The 12,864-nt window shown below is 37.4% G+C and overlaps 1 protein-coding gene and 1 long non-coding RNA gene across 4 annotated transcripts; both read left to right on the plus strand.

Annotated features, from left to right (window-relative positions):
• Window positions 1-156: 156 nt before the first annotated feature.
• On the plus strand, window positions 157-3,801 carry LOC122825885. Of its 3 annotated transcripts, XM_044107467.1 has the most exons (6): window positions 157-544; window positions 1,004-1,084; window positions 1,447-2,089; window positions 2,197-2,352; window positions 2,568-2,660; window positions 2,859-3,801. In XM_044107467.1, exons 3-6 carry the CDS (start codon window positions 1,472-1,474, stop codon window positions 3,150-3,152), a joined length of 1,161 nt encoding a protein of 386 aa, XP_043963402.1. In that variant the 5' UTR covers window positions 157-544; window positions 1,004-1,084; window positions 1,447-1,471; the 3' UTR covers window positions 3,153-3,801. The 3 variants fall into 3 exon arrangements, with proteins under 3 accessions (XP_043963402.1, XP_043963400.1, XP_043963401.1); XM_044107465.1 differs by lacking the exon at window positions 157-544 and having other exon boundaries at window positions 902-1,084; XM_044107466.1 differs by lacking the exons at window positions 157-544; window positions 1,004-1,084 and having other exon boundaries at window positions 1,236-2,089.
• A 3,403-nt stretch (window positions 3,802-7,204) lies between these two features.
• LOC122825890 lies at window positions 7,205-9,068 on the plus strand. The gene is made up of 3 exons (XR_006369707.1): window positions 7,205-7,483; window positions 8,159-8,224; window positions 8,469-9,068. It is a non-coding gene; the product is annotated as an uncharacterized LOC122825890 (long non-coding RNA).
• The last annotated feature ends 3,796 nt before the right edge of the window (window positions 9,069-12,864 follow it).

Raw genomic sequence — 12,864 nt, forward strand, 5'->3', positions numbered from 1 at the left:
GCTGATAGACGGACAGGAGATGTTGGTTCTGGTTCTGGTTCTGGTCGTTGTGCTTCAGTTTGAAGGTAAAGATCCGATACTTTGGTTTACTGCACTGAAAAAAGTGATTTTGGAGAGTGGTAAATATGATCTATACAAATCATATGAAATTTAATTTATTTTTTCAGTTAGCCAAGGAATTACAAAATAATGGGTAAATTCTACATATGCTACCCATTCGTTAACATTAAAAACCACTGCATAGGAAAATACAGTAAAATATACCCCCGAATCTTAAGTCCGGTGCTCCAACATTGCGCATGCGTCAAACCGCGTTTTTGAATGAGCGGGACAGGAAACTCTGCATCCTTTACCAACGAACCGTGAGCTGAAGGTAAGCTATTTGTGAATAATACCGCGAAGGCAAATTGTAATATTTGAAATGATGAGATATTACACTTCACTTATATTCGATGTGCATCTGTGTAACATGCCATTACATGAAATCAAAGTTTGAATCTGTCCCTGGCGCCACCATGGCTGTTAACTGTCTGGACAACTGCAGGTACGTTGCAATGAAATGTGTTCGCGGTGTGCTTTTTACAAGATTAGCCAGCATGCATGACTGTGTCTGACCGCTGGTTTTAAGGTTATAGTCAACGCCAGTTTTTTGTAAGATATTGAATGGGCTGATGTTTAGGCAACACATAGACTGTAGAGGGGATAGTTCAGCTTTTGCCGAGTGTGGTTAAGGTATAATGGTCATTAAGTATCTGCAGGTCATCACGCTGCACCGAGACACAGGCAGTTGTTGTTTACCCGTTAGCTCCCTCAACATGGCTGCTAGAGTCGGTCTCCGCCGCGGTCTGTTTAAAAACATAATTCGCTCTCCAGATTACCTGCATGCATGTATACTTGTGTCTCTGTTGTTAAAGTTTAGCGTTACTTCTCAGAGTTTTATTTTTACAATCGGGACTCTAAAGACTCATGTAAATATGACGTGTCGCACGTCTTTTCCGGTCAGTCGTCATGGAAACAGGACGCTCATCCAGCGTGCTGGATGTGGACCAGAGTGGAAACAAACATGTTGTAAAATGAAAACAAAGTACCACTGTATCCCGCCTTTATGTGTGTAAACACCCACTGTTGCTGCACCAAAAATTTTTTTAAGAAATTGTGTGTTCAAGTAAAACATTTTAGAATTGATTTTATATTATCTTGGGTATTGTTAAAACGTCAGTGCTTAATAAATGTTTTCAGAATCTTGTAATATTGTTTATGAAGCATATTACATCTATAAATATGACATCTATAATAATGACAATCAAAGATTACTTATTCAAATCTCTACTGAACTAAATCTCCTTTTATTTCTTTGGCAGAAGAATATTGAAGCAAACCTATTCAAATAATCTGATAAACTATTAACAACCTGTCTCAACTTATTTTCTTTCTCTGTCTCTACAGCTGAGGAAGCACACACCAAACAGCAATGGCAGTCCAGTTAAGAGTAATTTTACAAGAACACAGAATTAAGAAGTTGACACTTCCAACAGGAATTCCCAATACAGTAGACAATCTTGTTTCCATAATTACTAAAACTTTCCAATTGCATGGGGAATATGGACTACTATACCAAGACAAAGACTTTGACAATCAGTTTTTCAGTGTCACCTCAACTGCTGATTTGTATGACAAGGCCACTGTTAAAATGATCCTAAAAGAGCCTAACATCACCCTTGACCTACACCCAGTATTTGAATCAGGACCATCATCTACATTGAGCTCTTTGAGTTCTGTGAGCACCCATCCTGCAAGTACTCCTGAAACAAACATCTGCCCTGAAGATCATGATGCATCCTCACAGGTGTCCGACTCCACATCGTCAGGTTCCAGCGACACAATTATTCTGCCTGATTCATGTCGCCTTGCTGCATGGCCAGTGCCATTTCAAGTACCTGAGTTTTCCAGAGACATACAACTAATCCTTGCAGAGGCAAACAACTCATATCATGCCACTGGAAGACACTTCATGGATGCCAGAGTTAAATCAGCAATAATGCAAGAAATGTTTAAAGAAAGGTGGCCAGCATTATTCATTGAAGCTCAGGTGAGAATGTATTTATAATTTTTCCTTCCCATCAAGAAAAATGTATGTGATTACTATGAGATCTGGTCTGTCATTTAAAATTTTATTTTTGTCCTTTTATTTCCTAGATCAAGGAAGAGTTCAGACGTATCACGACAGTTTCTTTGGAGGAGACATTCATGCTAAAGCTTGATGAGTACACACCAGGTCTTATGCAGCTTATGCATGCTAAAGGAGGGGCTGCTGGTTCCAAGATGCACCCTCTGTTGGACACTTTAAATGACGTATGTTATTTTACTTTTTTTCACAAATATGTCATTATTGATATACGTGAATTAAAAGTGAATTAATTTGTAAAGAATTGCTTTGTTGTGCACAAAGTTGAGCTCCTTACCAACTTAAACTACCCTTTGGTTTTTAAGCAATTTGGTCTTAGTGTATGCAATTCTCTCCCCACTCTCCACTAACAGTCTTTTCACTACATTGTATCTCCCTACAGACACAGAGCATTGAGGAAAAAAGGGATGCAGTTGTCTGCTGCCTCATTAACTACTTTGGTGAAAGACAAGAAGATCTTTTCCATGACTGCCAGGTATGTCATTGATAACAGATGATTGATTAACTCAAGGGATCCTCTCCTCTCCACTCCTTTCCTCTTTCTCCCCTTTTCCTATTATCTTCTGATCACTCCCCTCTGCTCTCCTTTAGATAAGTTGAAATGTATTGAAACGGCATCTTCAATAAAATTAAAAATGTGTATCTTTTTTGTTTCTTTCTTTTTAACATGTAGGAATGTGAGGACTACACAGACAAAACAATGAAGGTGATCGTGATGCACAACATCATGGCTGAGGAGGATCCATCAGATGTGTCGATTGTGATTGAGGGAAACCAAGTGATGGAAGGATGTGGAAGGCGAACAAAGGCATGTGTACTGCTGATGGGACTGATATATGCCCTCAACCTTGACTATCCAAAGCAGCTCAAGAACACAGTTGAAGCTTTTCAAAAACTCTTTTTGGAACTTGATGGGGAAAAACTACTGAAGAAGGACCACAGCCTCAAAAACAAGCTCATGCAATAGACATACATTTCCCCTCTTGTTTCAAGAGGAACTTTTTTCTGGACAGAGAGTTTTAATGGAGTCTAGTTTTATATTTTTGTTCTCTTCCCTCCTCTGCTCCACACACAGACACAGAAATATATGTACAGATGGATACACAAGTATGTTGCAGCCTCTCTCAGCCCACTCCATTGTTCTCTGATTTCTCCACATTGACAGAAATGGAAAAGCAATAGAAACTGGCCAGTCTGGTCAATACCACTGAATCCTGAAGAATTTTGAACTCACCCTCTTTCCCTCCCCATTTGTTTTTTTCTTTTATTCTCATCCTGTCTCTGAGAGTGAGAGCAAGCGCAGAAACTAAAGCATGTTGGTTTTCTGATCTGTCTTTATCCAGATGTTTGATACTGTACACACAGAAACAATCTTGTAGAGTTTGTGTGTGGGTTTTGTGGCTTTTAAAATAGAGTAAGGGGCCTCTGAAAGTGTTGCTTGCATTGACCAATTACTCAGAAAGAACATTTGAAGCCTTTAGCTTAGTGAGTTATAAAACGGGTTTATTCATTGAAATGTTGTGTGAAGGTGTGTACTGCACTTTATTCATTTTTGGATAATTTAGTGTATTATTGCTGCATATAAACAAGGCAGTTCAGTTATTTGTTGTGTATAAATACACCTGCAAATTGCAGATTTGCTCAGTCACTGTTGTGTGAGGCTGAAGAAACACAAGTAAGAGTTTAGATACAAGAAAATCTTCATGTGATTGGACATCCCTTGCACCTCTGCTCTGATCACCTCACTTCTCCTTTTCTCTGATCTATTCCTTTATTATTGAGCAGTCTGGATGTCCTAACACAAGAATATGTTTTATTGTCCAACATTACTGAAACAGCATTTGAAGTTGTTAGGTTATAACACAGGTTCATTATTTGAAATGTTGTGTGACACTGTTGTGCTGCAGTTTATTCTGTGTTTTTGTTTTTGATGACTTCATGTATTAAAAACATTGAGAAGGTGTATGATCTGAATGTCTTTTTTGGGGGTACATCTTACCTTCTCTGAATAAGTAATGGTTATTAACTGATTTTAATTAACTTTGATTTGTAATTATCAGGTATTACCTACTAGCAAACAAGAAAAAGTTTTACCTAATTTAACTGAGTAAGTAGCTGTTGAATATATACATAAATATTGGGTAAATTTTACCCAATTTCTTTAAGTATTTCATATATTTTTTGTTCAGTTAATTTATACTCAATATATGGAATTTAATCTACCCCAACAGAGTAGATGCAAATTGTTACCTCACATTTATTAGGTAAATTCTATAGGTTACTTTTTTCAGTGTGGGATATTTAGTGAAGTTATGAGATTTAATATTTAGTGTTTGTAAAATCTGTAGAAAACATGGAGTATGTATTTCTAAATCAGGTTTTGTCCAAATAAATAGAAACATCGTTCATATTTTATCTTTTTCTCAAACTTCTAGCCTGACAAATGTTAATTACTACATTGAATAACTTTTTAAAAGGTTGTAATTTAAACAATCTCACAGGAAGATTGACAAATAACTTCATATTCTAGATTAATCTTCATGATTGTTTTTAGTGAATGATGAAATCTGTAAAACTTTAATGTGTTTTTGTTTCTGCTGCAGGAACCAGAGGAGAAAAACTTCATCTGTATCACAGAGGAGGAGAAAATGTTGTTCTACCTTGTAACAGTCTTTCATCGTTTGATTCATGCTCCATTATTAACTGGCTTTACAACAGAGATACAAGCAAAACTCTCACAGTGGTTGGAAATGGAAAAGTTGATCAGAGTTCACCTCGAGCTTCCAGGTTAAATTTGGACAATAGTTGCTCTCTGATCATCAACAACATCACTGCTGATGATGCTGGAAGATACGTCTGTAGACCTGGTCCAGGAACCACCTCTGATGGTTTTGTCTTTCTGAATGTTTTAACCAGTGAGTATGAAAACCTGAATGTTTTAACACTCAGACTGTTTCCTTCTGATCAACTTGGTGAAATGTTAAGACAACAGTTTTCATTTTTCTTTCAGTCTCTCCATCTCCTACCGATGCTGATCCAGCAAAGGAAGATTTCACTTTACTCTGTTCTTTGGTGAGAGATGGAGAGTTTGGTTCATGTCCAGATAAAAGTCTCCTCTTGGTGGATGAGACAGGAAGTGAATTGACTGGTGAAGATGATGAATATAAATATGGAGGACAGATTGTTTGTGTTTCTCGACTGACTGTGAATCTTCAGAGCAGCAGAAGATTCACCTGCCAGTTTGTTGAAGGAAACAAAGTGAAGATAGAAGCTCACTATGGATCTGAAGGTGTGACTTTATATTATTCAGACTAAAATTGAAGCAAACTGTGATTACATCTGTACCATGAAGGTCTACTGATATTAAGTGTTTGACATGCTGTGCACATTATTACTTTTTTCACCGCGTGCAAGTTTAGTCATCTTTGAATCTTTAAAAAGCAGCTCCTGCCAGTAACACCTCCATCATCATCATCATCATTGGATCAGTGATCGGCATTCTGCTGCTGCTGGTTGTTCTGGCTGCTGTTTTTACCAAACTCAGGAAAACCAGAAATAAGGAGGATCATGAAACTGCAACAGGTACTGAGTTTTTTTTTTTCATGAAACTTCATGAGAGTTCAAAAAGTTTAAAATAATTTTAAAAACTAATGCAGATAAATACGCAAACATGTTCTGATGGGGAACATTCAGACTTCCTTTTGTCCAATCAGGTCAAGCTGCTTCATGTAGATGAAAAGGTCTTGAGTGTCGTGATGTTCATGTCATATTTGGTGTAAAGCCTATTATCCTTTTCTGCTGAAGTTATTAATTTTGGACTTAAAGAGGAATGATCTGGAGTCACCGCACAGCTTCAGTTATTGCAACTAGAACCAGAAACTTGATATCAGACCTGAAATCTGACCTGAACGTTCAAAGCCACATAAAGACAGTTACAAAGTCGGTCTTCTATCACCTGAAAAACATTTCCAGGATTAGAGGACTAATGTCTCCGCAAACTCTAGAGAATCTGATCCATGTGTTTATCTCTAGTCGCATTGATTAATGAAACAGCGTCTTTAACAGGTCTGACTGAAAAAATGAATCCTTCAGCTTCACAGAACTCCAGCAGAACGCTGCTGCTGGAGTTCTGACTAAAACCAGGAAGATGGAGCACATCACCCAGTTCTACAGTCCCCACACTGAGAGAGGAAATTCTATTCTCTCAGAATATTTATAAACTAAGAATGATGTTAGTTTATGAATAAGTGAACAGATTAGCACCACAGTACATTAAAGAGCTGCTGCTGTTGTCATAGCAACCTTCCAGACCTCTCAGGTCTTCTGGTTCTGGTTCTGCTCCTCATCCAGAACCAGAACCAAACATGGAGAAGCAGCATTCAGCTTCTATGCACCACAAATCTGGAACAAACTTCCAGAAAAAAAAGAATTCCTTTAAATCAGTCCTAAAATCTCTCCTGTTTAGAGCTGCTTTTATTAACAATAACTAGCCATTGATTAATGTTTGATATATAACAAGTTATTATTAATGATTTTGATGATAACATTTAACAAAATGTAATGTCTGTTGCTCACTTCATAATTGGTTACTGTATTCTGTTTTTAGGATGTCAAATCATTTGAACTGCTTTATTCCTGAAATGTGTTTTATAAATAAACGGGACTTGAAGGCAGCGACAAACTGCTGTGTATTTTCAAAGTGATCAGCACGTCCTTAGCTAGCTGGTCTTTAGCTAGCTGGTCTTTAGCTAGCTGGTCGTTAGCTAGCTGCTCGTTAGCTAGCAGGTCATTAGCTAGCAGGTCGTTAGCTAGCAGGTCGTTAGCTGTTCTGGTGAACTGTTAATGGTTTTTTTTGTTTGTTTGTTTTTTCCCCCACCAGGTTTTTTTTTGTGGCTCTAGTGTCCCTTATATGACAGTAGGCTGACAGGACAGGGGGAAGGAGAGGAAGGAAGACATGCGGCAAATGTCGGCGGGTCCGGGTGTTGAACCCGCGAGGACTAAAGGCCTCTAAATGTGGGTTGCGTTATCCCCTACGCAACCACAGCTCGCCCCGAACTGTTAATGTTTTACGTTAATTTCTCAGAACCCAAACAGCTTCATTTGTTTAGTGTTGCAGTTCACTTCTGTTTCTGATTATCTGTCTACTGTTGAAATTCACACTTCAGAATAAGGAAGAGCTGTTTCCATAGTTACGACAGTGCAGCACACTAATAAGCATTAGTGTTCATGAAAATCATTGACGATTTGTTTTCCTTTCACTCTGAAGATCAAGATTCAACCTGTGGAAATCATCATTATGTGAGTATTAAAACAAACACGTTTCCTACAGAGTTATAAAAAAATCATCTAATTTCTCTCCATATTTTTAAGAATGATCAGAAGACGAAGCTTCAACATAACTTCTGCAAAATCTTTACCTCTCATGAAGCCTAAAGCAACAGGAAATGATTGCAGGTTCTTCCTGTTTTCTGAACTTGTCTGAGAATGAAACAGTTTTCAGTCATCAAACATTTATCTGCAATTAACAGCTAACAATAGAAGAAATGCTGATTTTATCAGTCAATAAAATACACTAGCAGCTGTTTTCTTAAATAATAGAATGATTAATGTCAATGTAAATGTAATGTTTGTAATTTTAGCTCTTTATTTTGATCAGACACACCAGAGGACTGAGAGACTTTGACAGGACCGGTCTCAGGTTCAAAACCTGCCTGGACCATTTGTTAAAAGTCTTCATCCCTCATTTCTGTCCATCAACAGTTTTATTTGTTTTTATTTCATCACTTTGTGAAACAACTCAAGTTTTTATTTGGTCGTTCTGGTTTCAGTTTGTTATTTTCTGTTATATGTAAACTTCTTAGAACTTCTTTTTCACATGACGCTGTGCAAACGTCTCTGCTTTGGTCTCGTTTCCCCAAAGAAGGTTTTTAAACTGATACAGTAAATAACAGTGAACTGTCTGTTTGTTCTCAGGATGAGCTGCAGTCCAACCTGACCTATGCTACTGTCAACCTTCCTGAAACCTCTCCGAAGACAAAGGTGAGCGAATCGATGAGCTTTTCAATCTTAGAACTCTGAACAGTGAATTCATCTTGTTAAATCTAATGTGGTACAATTCCCTGATTTTCTTTCTTTTTTTTAGAGTGTTATGTTATTTCAGCATCTTAATCCATAAAACCATGTGAATGTGAAGTTTACACACTCATTGTGAATATGTTCAACAGGCACATTTCTACAAATCATTCAAATGGAACTGAAGCAGTTTGTGGTTTTTGTTCTGCAGGTCAAACGGGACACAGACACTGTGACTTATTCTACTGTCAGGACTAAAGAGAAGACAGAGGTGGACTGATGTCAGCGACTTCTGGAGCTACTTCACTGAACCCAAAACACCGAATCCAAAACACCGAATCCAAAACACCGAATCCAAAACACCGAATCCAAAAGACTGAAACCAAAACACCGAGCCCAACTGCAGTATTTGACCACTACATCACTGTTTCTATTATAATTATTATTAAAAAAACAAAACTGGTAACAATAAGGTTACATTTGTTTTATATAAGGTCAGATTTTATATATAAATTCAGTATAACAAACTGACTGCAGCTCTTTAGCATTAGCATGCATCACAGTTCCTCTTTGACTTTTTATGCAAAGGATGTTACAGGTTGTGCAAAAGGAGGAAACAATACTTTATAAATTATAAAAATAAAAGTTAATTAATTGCCTCGTTTATGTTCTTGACAATCAGTAGCTGTAGCTAAAAGTTGGTTCATCTTAGTTGATCAAAATGTTACAAAGTGAAGCAGTTAAATGTAATTTAAATGTTAATTTTTGACTAAAGTTTGTAAAGTTCCTTTTCTTTGTGGAACATACAAGTGTGAGCCGACCACAGGGTGTTGGCATGAACTTGTTTTCAACCATAAGTTCAGCCAAAAGAGGAAATAATATCAGTATTTTCAGTGTTCAAGCTGATAGACGGACAGGAGATGTTGGTTCTGGTTCTGGTTCTGGTCCTTGTGCTTCAGTTTGTAGGTAAAAATCTGTTTTCTTTCAGATGAAGAGGAGATCAATTAAATAACTCATTGGTTTACTGTCATTAAGTGGAGACACAGGACTAACATTTTTTATTTGCAGAAGTAAATTTGTGTAGCATTTATCAATTGTTCAGGCTTTGACTGAATATATTAAAAATGCTTCAGAAAATTTGGATTCAATATTTTTTGTCTTTTGTCTCAAATTTCTAACCTGACAGGAAATAAAATGTCACTTACTGTTGACATAAACAATGTTTATGTTTGTTTCTGTGAATAACGGAGTGTGTAAATAAAAATAAGTAAACTTTATTTATATTGCACCATTCATTGTTAGCATGAATCAAACCAAAGATGGTAAGAACAGCTAATAAAGACAAAAGTTGAACATTTAACTAAAAGTTTGTCTGAATAGCAGTTAATTAAGCTTCTTTTTAAAAGAATCAACAGATTGAGCCACACAGAGAGAAACAGGGCGGCTGCAGTCTGAGTGAATAACACCAGTTTAAGTCGGGTCTTCGGTTCAGAAGGTTTTGGGCTGAGGACTGAAGAGTACAGGCTGAAGAATAAGAGGTCAACATTTTGCACATGGCTGGCCTGTCCATTTAAAGCTCTAAAGTTGGGACAGAAATTTTGAAATTAATCCAAAATGTAACCAGTAGCCAGAGTAGAGACGATTAAACCTGTGACTTTCTGTTAGTTCCTGTTTAAAAGTCTCACTGCAGCCTTTTGGGCCAGCTGGAGACAAGTGAGAGCAAATTTATTAAATCAAATAAAAAGAGAGTTACAAGAAATAAAATCAACTTTAATGTCTCTTATTTGTCTCTGCAGCAGGAGCCAGTGGAGAATTGCATCTTTATCGCAGAGCTGGAGAAGATGTTGTTCTACCTTGTGTCATTCCTTCACGTTTCGCATGCTCCATTGTTATATGGTTGTACAACAGACAGAGAACCAACACTTACTTGGACGTTTATGATGGTAAAGTTGTTCAGAGTTCACCTCGAGCTTCCAGGTTAGATGTGGACAGTAACTGCTCTCTGATCATCAACAACATCACTGCTGATGATGCTGGAGGTTACACTTGTCGACCTGGTTCAGAAACTATGTTTGATAGAAACATTTATCTGTTTGTTTTGACCAGTGAGTATGGATTCTTCAATAATTTACTCATGTTAGACAAATGTTTCTGACATCAACAGTTTCTCTAAAAGCTTAAACTTCTTTGGCTTTGATGTTGAGCTGTTTAGATTTAAAGAGGAAGTATTATGTAAAATAATCTTCTTTCATCTTTACATCGTGATATAATGTTATTTCGTCATAAAAAACAAACCTAGAATGTTGCTTTGATTCTTTTTTGCATGTTTGAGAAATCCTTCCATCTCCATGACAACCTTTCAGCTGTTATTTGCCACTCTGTGGGATCTAGCTCCGCCTTCGGAGACAGAGCTCCTCCTCAGAGACGCAGTTTTCAAGCTTCTGCCTCACAGAGCAGCCCTCCCTCACTCAGCTCCTTCAGACTAGCCAGCAGCAATTAGCAAACACCTGATAGAACTGAGCATCAGATGAGCTCATTATAGGAGGTACTTCTCAGAACAACACTGGTGAAAATGTTGTTAAAGGGTGAATAGAGGAGCCATGTGAGTTTCACAATGAGCAGGAGTTTTTAGAGAGACAGAGGATCAACTACAAAGCATTCAGATCTGAATCACTCGATTGTGCTATATAATGGAACTATGTGTATGGTTCAAACCACTGAATCATTTACTTTTAGTATTGATTATTCTGTTCCGTCATGCTGATGAAAACCTGGTCAGATCTGAGACTCCTAAACTTTTAAGGTTCTCACCTTTGAGAAAATAACTTGAACATCTTCCAGACTGAGACAACAGTTTTCATTTCTCTTCCAGTTTCTCCATCTCCACCAGATGCTGATCCAACAAAGGAAGATTTCACATTACACTGTTCTCTGAGCAGATATGTGGGGTTTAGTTATTTTCGAAGGAACATTTTCCGCTGGCTGGATGAGACGGGAACTGAGCTGACAGGTGAAGGTGTTGGATTGTTATTAGAAAGACTGCGAACCTGGAATTCCTCTCTGACTGTGCAGCATCAGAGCGGCACCAACAGAAGTTTCACCTGCCAGTTTGTTGTAGAAAACTGCATGAAGGTTGAAGCTCGCTACCCGCCTGGATTTATCGGTATGATGCTGTTTCCTTTCTGAGTGAATGAGAACGTGGTGATAAGCAGAAACTGTTTCTGATATTACATCTCTAAATCAGTTTTTCACCTTGAAGTAAAAGTGTTTGATTTATTGATGCTAACCATAGAAGCTAATATTTCTTTCATTGTCTGCTGTGGTTGGATCACTGAACCACTTTATGAACGCAAAGAGGACAAAACTTGTTGCTCTAAAAATGAAAGCTAGTCTTTTTATCTAGTGGTTCTAAATGCAAATGCAAACATGTTCTTCCTTTTCTAACATTGTAGATCTGCCAGTCAATGAGTTTAAGTTGGCGGTGTTGTAGCCACCAGAGGGCAGTGCTGAGTTAGACAAATTCAGAGAAATTGAGCAAATATGGTAACATAAGAAGGAATCTTGATCAGGACTGTTCTATCCAGGATTTATATTGTTGATCAACAATAAATCAGGCAAAATAATTAAAATGTGTTATTTTTAACAGAATCTGTTTTAAATTAATTCTATCAGAGACTGATGTAAATAGCTAAATGTAGCATAAAACCTTTCTGTCTTTCTCTTCAGGTCTCAGGAGGCAGTCGGTCCAGATCTACCACAGAGCTGGAGATGTTGCTGTTTTACCCAGTAGAAAAGTTTCATCGTCATGCTCCACTGTTAACTGGATTTATGAGAGAGCTAAAGACATGAAGAGTCAACAGGTGGTTCAGGAAGGAGTCATTGTGCAGAATTCGTCTCGAGCTGCCAGGCTGAGTTTGGATGATAAATCTTCTCTGATCATCAGTAACATCACTGCTGAGGATGCTGGACATTACAGCAGTCAGCTTTGGGAAGGAGGCAGCTTTGATGTAGATGTATATCTAAATATAATGAGAAGTAAGTACTTTGAAATGAATGCTTATGTCTCCAATTTATAATACTAAAATCCATTCCTGGAGTTTCCTCTTACATAATCAGATTGGATCCACCTTCAAACTTAGTTCCATTTTCATTCTTTCTACAGAACAACCAGTTTAAAGATTACAATTGTTCAAAGTTTTAATTTAATTAAATTAAAATAAATACTTTTGCAGTTTTTATGTTAAAACATTATTGATTTTTCTTTCAGTCTCTTTGTCTCCACCAGCTGTTGATCCAACAAAGAATAACTTCACATTATTCTGTTATCTGTTGAGATCCAGATCATCAGGTTCTTGTCCAGATAAAAGTTTCCTCTGGTTGAACGAGACAGGAAGTGAACTGACTGGTGAAGGTGATGGATATAAATATGGAGGACAGACTGGTTGTGTTTCTAGTCTGACTGTGAATCTTCAGAGCAGCAGAAGATTCACCTGCCAGTTTGTTGAAGGAAACAAAGTGAAGATAGAAGCTCACTATGGATCTGAAGGTGTGATGTCATCACATCTGTCTCTATAGAGATAATATTTTCTCACAAAGAAGTTAAATTG

This window comes from Gambusia affinis, linkage group LG22 (genome assembly GCF_019740435.1).
Source record: "Gambusia affinis linkage group LG22, SWU_Gaff_1.0, whole genome shotgun sequence".
NCBI lineage: Eukaryota > Metazoa > Chordata > Actinopteri > Cyprinodontiformes > Poeciliidae > Gambusia > Gambusia affinis.

Excerpts from the sequence above, each read along its gene's own strand:
- LOC122825885 (XM_044107467.1), top strand. The coding sequence starts at position 1,472 with ATGGCAGTCCAGTTAAGAGTAATTTTACAAGAACACAGAATTAAGAAG. Across the intron at positions 2,090-2,196 it reads CATTATTCATTGAAGCTCAG|ATCAAGGAAGAGTTCAGACG; the intron begins GTGAGAATGTAT and ends TTTATTTCCTAG. Across the intron at positions 2,353-2,567 it reads TGTTGGACACTTTAAATGAC|ACACAGAGCATTGAGGAAAA; the intron begins GTATGTTATTTT and ends ATCTCCCTACAG.